This window comes from Nematolebias whitei, chromosome 6, assembly GCF_014905685.2.
Source record: "Nematolebias whitei isolate Nwh7 chromosome 6, NemWhi1, whole genome shotgun sequence".
In the NCBI taxonomy this organism is placed as follows: domain Eukaryota; kingdom Metazoa; phylum Chordata; class Actinopteri; order Cyprinodontiformes; family Rivulidae; genus Nematolebias; species Nematolebias whitei.
The window spans coordinates 13,005,784-13,019,028 of NC_056503.1; the positions used below are offsets into that span (position 1 = coordinate 13,005,784).

Genomic DNA, 13,245 nt, shown 5'->3' on the forward strand with positions numbered 1-13,245 from the left:
ACATCTGCTAAGTTCATGGCATAAACCAACACAGACATGTTCCTGTTGTAAATATTTTACATCACTTTATAATATAGCTGTTTTTGTTTCATTTTTTTTTATATATATAATTTTCTTGTAATTTTCAAATCATATGTGTTTTATGATTGTCTACTGTTGTACTGATATCTCCTGGAGGGTAAACTATATCTTGGCTACAAGTATCAAGCTGAGAAATCCTTTGTTTTCTACAACTGATAGGAGTTGGTCATTAATTATGATGAAGTTGAGCAGCTTCTCTGTAAACATTTGAGCTCCGTGGCTTCAGCGACGTCGTCTTGTTCAATCTGCAGCAAGCGGTCTGATTTCAGTCAGCTGCGCTCAGTCCGTCCCTCCTCAGAGACGGGCAGACTGAGCGGGGCAGATTGGACGCGGCTGGCCAGGGTTGAGTCGCCTCTTTCGGTTTGACCAAAGAGCAGCACCCCGCTGAAGCCACAGAGCTCCAATGTCCATCGTAAAACTAACTTTAACATGGTTTAATGTGGCACTATGGCTCTGCAGACATTGCACGTTGCTGTCTTGTTTTGTGTGTTTCTAGTGTAAAATACTTCCACACAGCGGACATGTTTAGATGAAAAGTTTGTTAGCTGTTAGCCACAGTGCTGCTAACTCAGTCCTCACGTTGTAGCCGGCTGCAAACTATGAACTGGATTTCCTGAATGTGAAGCGGGTCTTATTACTCCGGGTTCATGAGACACGCCGCCGTTCAGGAAATCCATTCCATAGTTTGAAGCCAACGTGCATCATGGATCCGAAAATGGATCGGTCACATTGTCACCGATACCCGATCCAGAAGTTTTTCCAATATCTGTACCGATATTGATATCGGATCGGTGCATCTCTACAAATCATGCTGCAGCAACTTCTGCCATTTGCCCAGAAAGTCCTGCTTCTTAAAATGAATATTTAAAGTGCAAATCAAATGACAAGAGTATGACATTCAGCTAACTGAACCTAATTAGGATTACAGTTGCAGTTTATTCTCTATTCTTTCTCACTAGTTGGAATCCCTGTGGTCAGTTTGATGATATTATTCCTTTCTGCTGTTTTTAGATGGCGTTTGTCCCAGCATCATCAATCCCTTGGACACATACCTCACTTCAGAGCCGCCAGAGACAATAACGTTTGACGACCCCTCTTTAGAGGTCACCCTGCTGCTGAGGGTCCTTCAGTCCATCAGTCGGTACTGGTTCTACCTGCATGATGTAAGTCTTTCCTCACAAGTGATTTAATTTGAACATGGTCTTAATTTGTAACAAAGCTGGTAGAAAAACGTTTGGTGTGAATATCGTGCATAACTATAAATTTAATTCAGAAGCTTGACTGCTTCACAAAGCGTACTTTTTTTTTGTAGAATGCTGTGTGTAAGGAAATTATTCCAACCACGGAGTTCATTAATAGTAAACTGACTGCCAAAGCAAACCGGCAGCTACAAGACCCACTGGTTATCATGACGGGGAACATCCCTACCTGGCTTACTGAGCTTGGGAAAACCTGGTGAGTCGAGAAAACGTGCAATAAAATATTTTAGCACTTACTGAATGAAGTAAATATGAACCAAAATGTATGTATCATTGCTTTGTTGTCACAGCATCTTTTTCCTCTGTTTCCACAGCCCCTTCTTCTTCCCCTTTGACACCCGGCAGATGCTATTCTACGTAACTGCTTTTGATCGGGACAGAGCCATGCAGCGCCTACTGGACACAAACCCTGAGATCAACCAATCAGATTCTCAGGACAGCAGAGTTGCACCACGTCTCGACAGGAAAAAGGTGGGCTTCGTTTCGTAGAAAGAGTTGCAGCTTTGACTCATATTTGAGAAGTTCGCTCAGTGAAAACCAACAAACTGGATGTCCTTCAGTAAATGCACTCCAGTTGCCATCGGCCAAGCCGTCACCTTTTATGTCTTTACAGAGAACGATAAACCGTGACGACCTCCTAAAACAGGCGGAGTCTGTAATGCAGGACCTTGGCAGCTCCAGGGCAATGCTGGAGATCCAATATGAGAACGAGGTACTCTTCTTTTCTGTATACTGAAACAAACAAATGATCTTTTGTCTGCTTGGGGCATAGTTAATGTTTTATTTTTCTTTCTTTCAGGTGGGCACAGGTCTCGGTCCCACTCAGGAATTTTACGCTCTGGTGTCCCAGGAGCTTCAGAGGGCTGATCTTGGTCTTTGGAGAGGTGAAGAGGTGACTCTGGCCAACCCTAAAGGTACCACCCTTCATCCTGTAAACTTTGATCCAACAGAATGTGGTTTATCTTTTTACTGTAGTTATTTGATGTGAGACCATTTTATGGAGTGATTCATAATGTTCTTAGACGCACTCTCACCACTTGGCGATCGATCGGTCGGTCATCAGTGACAATTCTAAGAAATGTGCATTAAAGAGATGAAGATCCCTAAATAAAAGTAATTCACTTGAACCTTTTCAAGTGTCTGAAGTTTATACAAGGCATACAGTAGTCCCTTGATTATCACGGGGTTAGGTTCCAGAGACCCCCGTGATAGGAGGAAAACCATGAAGTAGGAATGCTATATTTATTTTAGTATTTATATATTAAGGCTTTATAAACCGCTCTCACACTCTTGAAATGTTCTAAACTCTTAAACCCACATAATTTTAACAACATGCGTATATGTTCTGTACAGTACTGCAAAATTTTATATGGGGACTCATCAGCCTTGGTTCTGATCAGTTCTGATCAGTTCTCTGCATCTGTTGAGCACCAGATGCTTTAGGAGAGAGCCGGACCTTCAGAGAGCCAGCACCAAACCACACAGTGGTCCTGATCGAGTCCAAATAATCCAGAGGAATCCTGATGAAAAATGTCTGGGTGAGCTCTGGAGAAGACACCGGACCTCTCAGCACCACCTCCCCGCTGGAGAGGCTCCATGGGCCAGCAAACAGCACTCAGACTGACCGATGAGGCTGGAAGTAGTTCTGGTCCAGTTGTGGTCGGTTCTCTGTATTTACCGAGTACTGAAGTCATTATGAATAAGGACCGAACTTTTTAGATGGGTTTGGATCAAATCAAAACTTTCCCTCTATTTTGACTGAAAACAGCAGGCTGGAAGCACTGTTGACTTCTGGGTAATGAAGTTCTTTTGGACTGGTGATAACTACAAAATGGTGGCGCCTATCTGTACTTTTATTATTTTTTTTGTTAACTTTTTATCTATACCGTCCCAATCACGCGAGTAATATTAAAGTTGACAATCGATAAACATGAAATTCAAGCCGTAAAGTAGCGAGGGACTACTGTATTTATATAATTAGTTTTATTTGTGCTGCTTGTGACGTAACTGCTCTTTCTCTTCTGTCCTTCCTCAACAGGAAACCAAGAGGGGACGAAGTACATGTTCAGCTCCAGAGGACTGTTTGCCGTTCCCTTCGGCAGAACGACTAAACCAGCACACATAGCCAAAATTAAAATGAAGTTCCGTTTCTTGGGAAAGTTAATGGCCAAAGCCATTATGGATTTTAGACTGGTAACCACTACTTTTGCTAATAGAGACATTGTTTCACCCAATCACAAGCACTTAAATTTGAGTTGATTTTCTACCACCTGTTGGATATTATATCTCGCTTAGGAAAGTTGCGTGTTGTAAACATTTTGCTTTAACTCTTTATTTTCCCCTAGCTGGATCTGCCTTTAGGACTCCCTTTTTATAAGTGGATGCTACGACATGAGATGTCTGTGGGCTCTCACGACTTGACAAACATTGATCCTGGCGTGGCCAAGTCCATCCAGCACCTGGAGGATATCATCCGTCAGAAGAAGAAGTTGGAACAGGACCGGTCCCAGGTAAAAAATAAAAAAAAAAGCAGTTTGATAGATTTGTAAAAAATCATTTTTAAAACGCAGCTCTTCTCAATGCCTGTAAACCATTTCAATGCCTGCTTTCCGGTGAACCACATTACCATGTAAACAATTCTTCCCTGCAGACTAGAGAAACCCTACAGCAGGCCCTCGAGAGCCTGAACATGAACGGCTGCTCTGTGGAGGAACTCGGTTTAGACTTCACTCTTCCAGGATTCCCAAACATCGAGCTGAAAAAGGGAGGCAAAGACGTCCCAGTCACCATTTACAACCTCGAGGAGTACCTCAGGGTATGTGGTACACCTTCGCCTTCTGTTGTTCTTGTGCTTTGCAATTATACACTGTTTTGGTCATGCTTTTTTCTTCTTCCTGTAGTTGGTGGTGTACTGGACTTTAAACGAAGGAGTGTCGAGACAATTTGAGTCATTTAGGGAAGGGTTTGAGTCCGTCTTCCCCTTGCATCACCTACAGTATTTCTATCCAGAGGAGGTGAGAAGCTGTTTTTAGATTATTTAAATCTGTCATTTATTCTATAAATAAATAGTTATTTTTACATGCTAAAAAATATGTTCCTGGTGTTTTTTTTTTCTTCTCTCTCTCTCTCTCTCTCTCTCTCTCTGTTTTTATTTACTCACCACTTCTCACATTTCCTGTAGCTTGACCAGTTGCTGTGTGGCAGTAAATCTGAGACGTGGGATGTCAAAACGCTGATGGAGTGCTGTCGACCGGACCATGGCTACACACATGACAGGTGCAGTAAGACCCTAACCCTCCTGCTGCTCTTGAGTTTAGCACTTCAGTGTGAAACCTTAGTCATGTATTTGGTTTTCCATGTCATAGTAATTGTAATGATCATTGTTTTTGATTGTTTTCAGTAAAAGACAGCTGGAAAAGTTTTAAAGTCTCCTGAAAAACTTAAAAAAAGAAAAAAAAGAAAAGGTTTTTAAATGAGAGATGAAATATTTATATCCAGTAGTTCCTCGATTATCACGGGGCTACGTTCCAAACACCCCCACGATGGGTGAAAAACTGCAAAGTAGGAATGTTATGATGAAGCTTCTGGATCGAAGGCGAAACATTTCAGCACAAAAAAAGAAACGGTCCAGATGACCTGACTGAAAAATGTTGGATTGAATACCTGGATTATTGAGCATGGACTTTGTTCTAGGAATGTTATATTTATTTTAGTATTTATATATATTTTAAGGCTTTATAAACCCATCCCACATACTTGCAATGTTCTAAACTCTTAAACCTACATCATTTTAACAACAAACGTATATGTACTACAGTACTGCAAAATTTTACTCACCAGCTCTGCAGACCCTCAGCTCAGTTCCGGTTCTGCAGACTTACCCTGCAGCAACGAAGCCCACCACCCAGTCCAGGTTCATGTGCACGTAGATAATTGAGCTTCAGGAAACTTTTTTCATTTTATTTTTATTTCTACACGTTAGTCCCATTGAGCCTCGGGGACTCATTTACAAGAGAGACCTGAGTTTAACAGAGTGATGACAACGGTGGACAACAAAGACGATCATAAAATGATGCGTACAAATTGAAAAGAACAAGTGAAAATAAAATGGTATTTAAAAAAAAAAGTAACAAAAAACTCAGCTAGGTTGTAAGGCGGTGTAGAAAACTAAAAACAGGAACATGTCTGCATTGGTTTTTGCCAGGAACTTCACAGATGTTTGAAGCCACTTAGAGAGGTCAAGGTCGAGAGCTTCAAATCTTTTTGTAAGATGTTCCAGGAAACAGGAGCGGAGTAGGAGAAGGACCTTTTGTCTAGTTCAGTCCTCACTGAGGGAACACTGCAGGGTTGTTTGTGACTTTCCTGCCACTTCTGTGAGCTTTATAGATTGTTACTTCTGACTTTATGTTACAAAACTTTCCCTCCATTTTGGCAGAAAGCAGCGGCCGGAAGCACAGTTGACTTCTGGGTACTGTAGTTCTTTTGACTGGCGTTACAGTGTAGGCTTATTGAAAGAAAACTACAAAATGGCTGCACCTGTCCTAAGGGTTTTTTTTCTGTTAACTTTTTATCCCGTACTGTCCCATATCACGTGAGTAATATTAAAGTTGACAATCGTGTGTCGTGTACAATCTTACATTGAAAACCCGTTAAGTAGCGAGGGACTACTGTGAATGGTTTTACGAGCCAAAATTTATTTACCAGTTATTTAGCGTAATATTGAGTCTAGCAATAAGAGAAATGGTTCGTGCTTTAAACTGGTTGTGCCAAAATAAATCAACAGAATATTTACACAGAATTGGCACTCTTGCATATTAAAGTTTGAAAATGAACTCTGTTGTCTTGGTCTTGTGTTTGTGCAGCCGTGCCATTCGGTTCCTGTTCGAGGTGCTGAGCAGCTTCGATGCGGAGCAGCAGAGGCTCTTTCTGCAGTTCGTCACAGGAAGCCCGAGGCTGCCTGTTGGAGGTGATCAAATAACAAGTTTCACTTTTTAAACACGGCAACTGAACCTGCAGTTTGCTGCTCATTCACCAGAGCTTTTTTATTTTATTCATACTCGTGTTTGTGTGTCAGGTTTCCGGAGCCTGAATCCACCTCTGACCATTGTGAGAAAGACTTTTGAGTCGACGGAGAACCCGGACGACTTCCTCCCGTCAGTCATGACCTGCGTCAACTACCTGAAGCTGCCTGACTACTCCAGCATAGAGATCATGAGAGAGAAACTGTTGATTGCTGCTCGTGAGGGCCAGCAGTCTTTCCACCTGTCCTGATCTCTCCACATCTCACATATAAATGCCTTCAACAGCGACTGATGAAATCATAACTTCCTTAGTTTTTTGTTTTGTTTAGTTTATTTTATTTTTTTGTAATCACATACATTAAGGCTATGGGGGTATAGCCTTCTTGTTAGAGGAAGCAGCTTGCAGAAAAGTTAAGACTTTAAATATATATTTGCTGCCCCTGTCTCTCCAAAACAAAACAAAAAAAGGAAAAATATATAAAACATAAAAAAAAACACAAAAATGGAAAGTTGTTCCATGACTCAGAACTGAAAATATAAAAGAGAGAGTAAAACCTATATCAGTAGTTGAATAATGTTAAAAAGATGAATACATCTGGGTGACATTTTAAACTGCATTGCTACGTCATATTTAAAAAAAAAAAAAGGGATGTCGTCTCTCCGGAGCGGTGGACAGCTTCCTGGGTGTTGGGGAGGACGAGGGGAGGGGGGTGGTTCATTGAGCAAGCTAGGTTTTCTTTAGCTCCAAAGATCATTTGTACAGACAAATTTACAGACTTTGCTCATTCTACACATTTGATAGAATAGCTCTTTGTTTTCATGTCTCAGTTCGTCAGTCGGACATTTTGTTCTGTATTATACTGGCCCCAGTTTGTGTGTTGCATTTCAGTTCAGCCCCCCCACCCTCATGTGTCTCTTGCTTCAACTTGTGAAAACGACAGTTGCAGTTGGTTGGATGTGGGTAGAGGAGGTCATATTATCGTTTTATTTCTTTACCGCCCTTGTTTGGATTGTGTTCTGGCCATCCTTTATTATAAAGAGCTTCAGCGTAATTGAAGAGTTGTAACCGACGTGTTGATCTTCGTTTTGCTCTTACTTTGATGGAGCTGGCGTCTTTCTGTTCGACCCCACAGGATCTGCGGGGTCCTTCTAGTAGACCAAGCTCTGAGCGACCCCTCAACACACAATGTAGCTGGGCACAACATTTGGCTGGTCTCATTTTATCGTTTCCTGGCCAGGCAACATTTCAAGTTCATTTATGAAATAAAGTATATATGCAGTTTCACACCCTGTTTGAGGTGAGAACTTCTGCGTTACCTTATTTTTTTTTTTAATTTTCTATATTGTCTTCATTTCTTGCTGTAGTTGATTCTTTTTTCTTTGCACTGCTGGCTTGGGACAAACCGTGGTGTGCACTTGCAGTCTGTGGCCAGGCGAGGGCGCCACTGTATGCTTTCCTGGCCCGATCGTTCATGTGCTGGTTTCTAAGATCTGCAATAATTTACTGCATCAGGTTCTTGTTTTTACCTGAACATAAATAAAGTAACTGTTTGACTCAGATTCGTTTATATTTGTATTTTTTCCATCTTTGTTTTTTATTGCTGCATGTTGTTGTTTTCCTCTTGTCCAGTGAAGACTTGACGGTTAGTTTTTGTCTTGTTCTGTTTTGGACAGGTTTTACTCAGTTGCTATGGTAACACCATTTAATTGAGTCACCTGAAATGCCACGTTGTAGCGGGCATCAGAGTTTAATATCTACTACCGTGATCCAAACGACAAAAACGCTGGAGCTGCGATTAAACGGCGTGCGAGTGTTGAAATAATTTTTAATCAGATTGTTTACCCAAACGCATTTCCTCTTTTAGACCAACGTAATTACCAGTTGTCTAAGAAGTTTTGTTGAATTGCATCAGCAAGAAATGTGTTTTAAATTATTTTACACCTTGATAAGTACAATTATGTAGTCATCGACTTAGTTGTTCATGGATTTATATAAAAAGGTAATTTAGTCATTTGTTTCTTCACGGACTTTTGTGACTTTGAATAGTCGGACCTCACTAAACAAAGTTCATCACTTTACAACTTTAAAACAGCACTTTAAGTAGCCAAAGTTTTAAGTTGTAAAGATGTATTGGGTTTAATTTGTTTATTTTTCAAAAATGTTCAGCAATATTTTTCACAGTGGGTGAACTTTCATAGTTTTGGTCTTTGAAATTTCTAAAGCAACATTTTTATCCAGCTGTTGTTTAGGTGGTAACTCCAATTCTGACGAAGTTGGGAAGCTGTGTAAAATGTAAATAATAAATACAAAGATTTGCAAACCTCCAACCCACATATTGTTCACAATGAAACACAAACATAAATTATTAGATTTTTAGGAAAAATAATTTTGAATTTTATGGCAGCAACACATCTCAAAAGTTGGGACAGGGGCAACAAAAGGCCGTAAGTTGTAGAAATAAACAGCTGAAGGAGATTTTTGCAGCTAAAAGGACTGGACGTAAGTGTTATAAAGAGGATGAATCTTGAGGTAAAGATGGGCAGAGGTTCACTTGTCTGTGGGAAAAATGTCTAAAAATAGTAAACATTCTGAATGACATGCCTGAACAAAAAAAATTGCGTAGAAGTTGAATTTCCCATCTATTATTCATGATACCAGCAGATTTCAAGAACCTGTAGAAACCAGAGCTCAGAAGACAAACTGCAAGCTCTGTGATGTTTGGACCCTCAGACTGTGCTGCGTTACAAACCAGTCGCATTCTGTTCTGGACATCCCTGCTCAGGAACACTTCCACATGCAGGTTAAAGCTCTATCGTGCAAAGACTCCTTGTGAACACCATCAGCGATGCCTCCATGTTCTCTGGATTAAAGCTCACTTCAAATAACTGGAGGCGAAGCTGGAAACGTCTGTGGTCAGATGAACTGAAGTTTCAAATTTTTGTTCAAGTTGAGGAGAAAGCTGAAGCCGTTGTCAGCGCAGAGTACAAAAGTCGGCTTCTCTGATGGTGTGGGTATGCATTAGGGCAGCTTACGCTTCAGAAAAGACGCCATCAGTGCAGAAAACTATCCAGAAGGTTTAGAACATCACATCAGTTTTCTGGGCAGACCTTGCATATTTCAGCAAGACTGATAAACCACAAAGTGCATCCATTACAACAGCATGGCTCTGTAGTAGAAGAGTTTGGGTGCTGCATTTGAAAACATCTGATGCCTAAAGAACAAAAAATCAAGCAAAGATGACCGGGACTGTTAAACAGCCAAAATCGTATATCGGACAAGAATGGGACAAGATTCTCTCCATGAACTGATCTCTGCTCCTGGACGGTTACAGTCTGTTGTTAAATAAAGAGAAGCATCGCACGTCCCTGTCCTGTCTTTCTTTTTACGTTTTGCTGCCATCAATATCAAAGTTGTCTTTATTGCGTTTGTCAGATTATGAGACAACAACACTGACCACTGAGCCACTGCTGCCCCAACTGCTTTATAAATTACTAACCCAAAAATGTTTCTCTGATTTGACAAGAGCCTTTAAATAATCTCGTCCTTTCTTAAAATATTTTCCCCCCAATCATCTTATAACAAATCATTCCCTCCCCATTAAATCTTAACAGTACAAAGACAAAAACGTGATTATTCAATCAACCTTTATTTATACTGGTTATTCTCATTAACGAGGACTCATTTACAAGAGAGACCTGTTTTAAACAAAAACCATACAGGTGCTGGTCATAAAATTAGAATATCATGAAAAAGTTGATTTATTTCAGTAATTCCATTCAAAAAGTGAAACTTGTATATTATATTCATTCATTACACAAAGACTGATATATTTCAAATGTTTATTTCTTTTGATGTTGATTATAACCGGCAGTCCAAGCAACATGCAGCTCGGGTGGTCGCTGAGGCAAAAATTTGGGCATGGGAGGAGTTCAGAGAGGCCAAGGAGAATGACTTCCGTATGGCTTCGAGGCGATTCTGCTCTGAGCTGTAGCAGTACACCACCAACACTGTTTATAGTTGAGGTGGTGTGCTGCTGACCTCAACTCGAGATGTCGTGGGTCTGTGGGCAGAGTACTTCGAAGACCTCCTCAATCCCACCGGCACCTCTTCCACTGAGAAAGCGGAGACTTTGGGTCGGGCTCTCCAAGCTCTGGTGCTGAGGTCACAGAGGTGGTTAAAAAGCTCCTTTGTGGTAGGGCCCTTGGGGTGAATGAAATTCGCCCAGAGTTCCTTAAGGCTCTGGATGTTGTGGGGTTGTGTTGGCTTACATGACTCTGCAACGTTGCGTGGACATCGGGGGCAGTTCCCCTGGATTGTCAGACCAGGGTGGTGGTCCCCCTATTCAAAAAGGGGGACCGTAGAGTGTGTTCCAACTACAGGAGGATCACGCTCTTATGCCTCCCTGGTAAGGTCTATTCGGGGGTTCTGGAGAGGAGAGTCTGTCAGATAGTCGAACATCAGATTCAGGAGGAGCAGTGCGGTTTTTGTCCTGGTCGTGGAACACTGGACCAGCTCTACACCCTCAGCAGGGTCCTGGAGGGTGTGTGGGAGTTTGCCCAACCAGTCTACATGTGCTTTGTGGACTTGGAGAAGGCATTCGACCGTGTCCCTCGGGGAGCCTGTGGGGGGTACTCTGGGAGTATGGAGTACCAGGCCCTTTGATACGAGCTGTTAGGTCCCTGTATGACCGGTGTCAGAGCCTGGTCCGCATTGTAAGTCGGGCTCGTTTCCAGTGAAAGTTGGACTCCACCAAGGTTGCCCTTTGTCACCGATTCTGTTCATAACATTTATGGACAGAATTTCTAGGTGCAGCCAAGGTGTTGAGGGGATCCGTTTTGGTGGCCTTAGGATTGTGTCTCTGCTTTTTGCAGATGATGTGATCCTATTGGCTTCATCAGGCTGTGATCTACAGCTTTTGCTGGAGCGGTTCGCAGCCGAGTGTGACGCGGCCGGGATGAGGATCAGTTCCTCCAAATCCGAGGCCATGGTCTTGAGACATAAAAGGATAGACTGCCTTCTCTGGGTCGGGGAGGAGGTCCTGTCCCAAGAGCAGGAGTTTACGTATCTTGTTCACAAATGAGGGAAAAATTGAGCAAGAGATTGATAGGCGGATAGGTGCGGCGTCTGCAGTGAAGTGGGTGCTGTTGTGGTGAAGAGAGAGCTGAGTCAAAAGGTGAAGCTCTCAATTTACAGGTCGATCTACGTTCCTACCCTCATCTATGGTTAGGCACTCAAGCACAGCTGGCAGGTAGATGAGAATGTGTCCACAGAACATCCTTTTCAAGATACTGGTAACTTTGGCACTGTGTGCAGGTGCCAAGTCCTGTTGGAAAACTAAATCTGCATCTCCATAAAGTTGATCAGCAGCAGGAAGCATGAAGTGCTCTAAAACTTCCTGGTAGATGGCTGCGTTGACCTTGGACCTCAGAAAACACAGTGAACCAACAACAGCAGATGACATGCACCCCAAACCATCACTGACTGTGGAAACTTGACACTGGACCTCAAGCAACATAGATTCTGTGCCTCTCCTCTCTTCCTCCAGACTCTGGGACCTTGATTTCTAAAGGAAATATAAAATTTGCTCTCATCAGAGAACATAACTTTGGACCACTCAGCAGCAGTCCCAGGCAAGACACTTCTGACGCTGTCTCTTGTTCAAGAGTGGCTTGACACAAGGAATGTGACAGCTGAACTCCTTGTCTTGCATACGTCTGTGCGTGGTGGTTCTTGAAGCACCAACTCCAGCTGCAGTCCACTCTTTGTGAATCGCCCCCACATTTTGGAATGGGTTTTGTTTCACTATCCTCTCCAGGGTGTGGTTATCCCTATTGCTTGTACACCTTTTTCCTACCAAATCGTTTCCTTCCCTTCACCTCTCTTTTAATGTGCTTGGACACAGAGCTCTGTGAATAGCCAGCCTCTTTAGCAATGACCTTTTGTGTCTTGTCCTCCTTGTGCAAGGTGTCAGTGGTCGTCTTTTGGACAACTGTCAAGTCATCAGTCTTCCCCATGATTGTGTAACCTACAGAACTAGACTGGGACCATTTAAAGGCCTTTGCAAGTGTTTTGAGTTAATTACCTGATTAGAGTGTGGCACCAGGTTTCTTCAATATTGAACCTTTTCACAATAATCAAATTTTCTGAGATACTGAATTTGGGATTTTCATTAGTTGTCAGTTATAATCATCAACATTAAAATAAATAAACATTTAAAATATATCAGTCCGTGTGTAATGAATGAAAATAATATATGTTTCACTTTTTGAATGGAATTACTGAAATAAATCAACATTTTCATGATGTTCTAATTTCATGACCAGTACCTGTATATTCACTCTGCTCACATACGACTGAGCACCTATCCATCCAGGCTGTCATATTGTAACATTTGCAGATGATACAGTGGTGGTTGGATGTATCCCAAACAATGAGTCCAGCTACAGGCGGGAGGTGAACACCTGGAGAGCTGGTGCAGGAAGAACAACCTTCACATCATTGTGAAGAAGACAAAGGAGATGGTCATGGACTTCAGAAAGAACAAACACACCTTACCCCCCTGAATATAGGAGGATCTCTGGTGGAAGTGGTCTCCAGCTACAAGTTCTTGGGTGTGCTGAATGACAACCTCAGCTGGAGCAACAACACCACCAGCCTGATCAAGAAAGCTCATCAGAGACTCTACTTCCTCAGACGGTTGAGACGAGCTGGTCTGGGAAGCTCAGTCCTCACCTCCTTCTACAGGTGTGCAGTGGAGAGCATCCTGTGCTCCAGCATCAACATGTGGCATGGAGGCTGCACAGCTGCAGAAAGAAAAGCTTTGCAGAGAGAGGTGAAGGCTGCACAGAAGTCTGTTGGAGTCAGTCTCTCCACTATCACATAC

The 13,245-nt window shown here is 42.2% G+C and overlaps 1 protein-coding gene across 1 annotated transcript in view; it reads left to right on the forward strand.

The window, feature by feature from the left end:
* The window catches only part of trip12 (thyroid hormone receptor interactor 12), a gene marked incomplete in the record, with an annotated part of 63,155 nt that extends 55,234 nt beyond the window's left edge, over positions 1 to 7,921 (forward strand). The window contains 12 exon segments of the mRNA XM_037677380.1: positions 1,093 to 1,244; positions 1,394 to 1,536; positions 1,655 to 1,811; positions 1,954 to 2,052; positions 2,140 to 2,254; positions 3,379 to 3,533; positions 3,686 to 3,850; positions 3,991 to 4,155; positions 4,241 to 4,354; positions 4,522 to 4,616; positions 6,203 to 6,306; positions 6,415 to 7,921. Of these exon segments, the coding sequence (XP_037533308.1) occupies positions 1,093 to 1,244; positions 1,394 to 1,536; positions 1,655 to 1,811; positions 1,954 to 2,052; positions 2,140 to 2,254; positions 3,379 to 3,533; positions 3,686 to 3,850; positions 3,991 to 4,155; positions 4,241 to 4,354; positions 4,522 to 4,616; positions 6,203 to 6,306; positions 6,415 to 6,611 (1,661 nt within the window).
* Between the last annotated feature and the right edge of the window lie 5,324 nt (positions 7,922 to 13,245).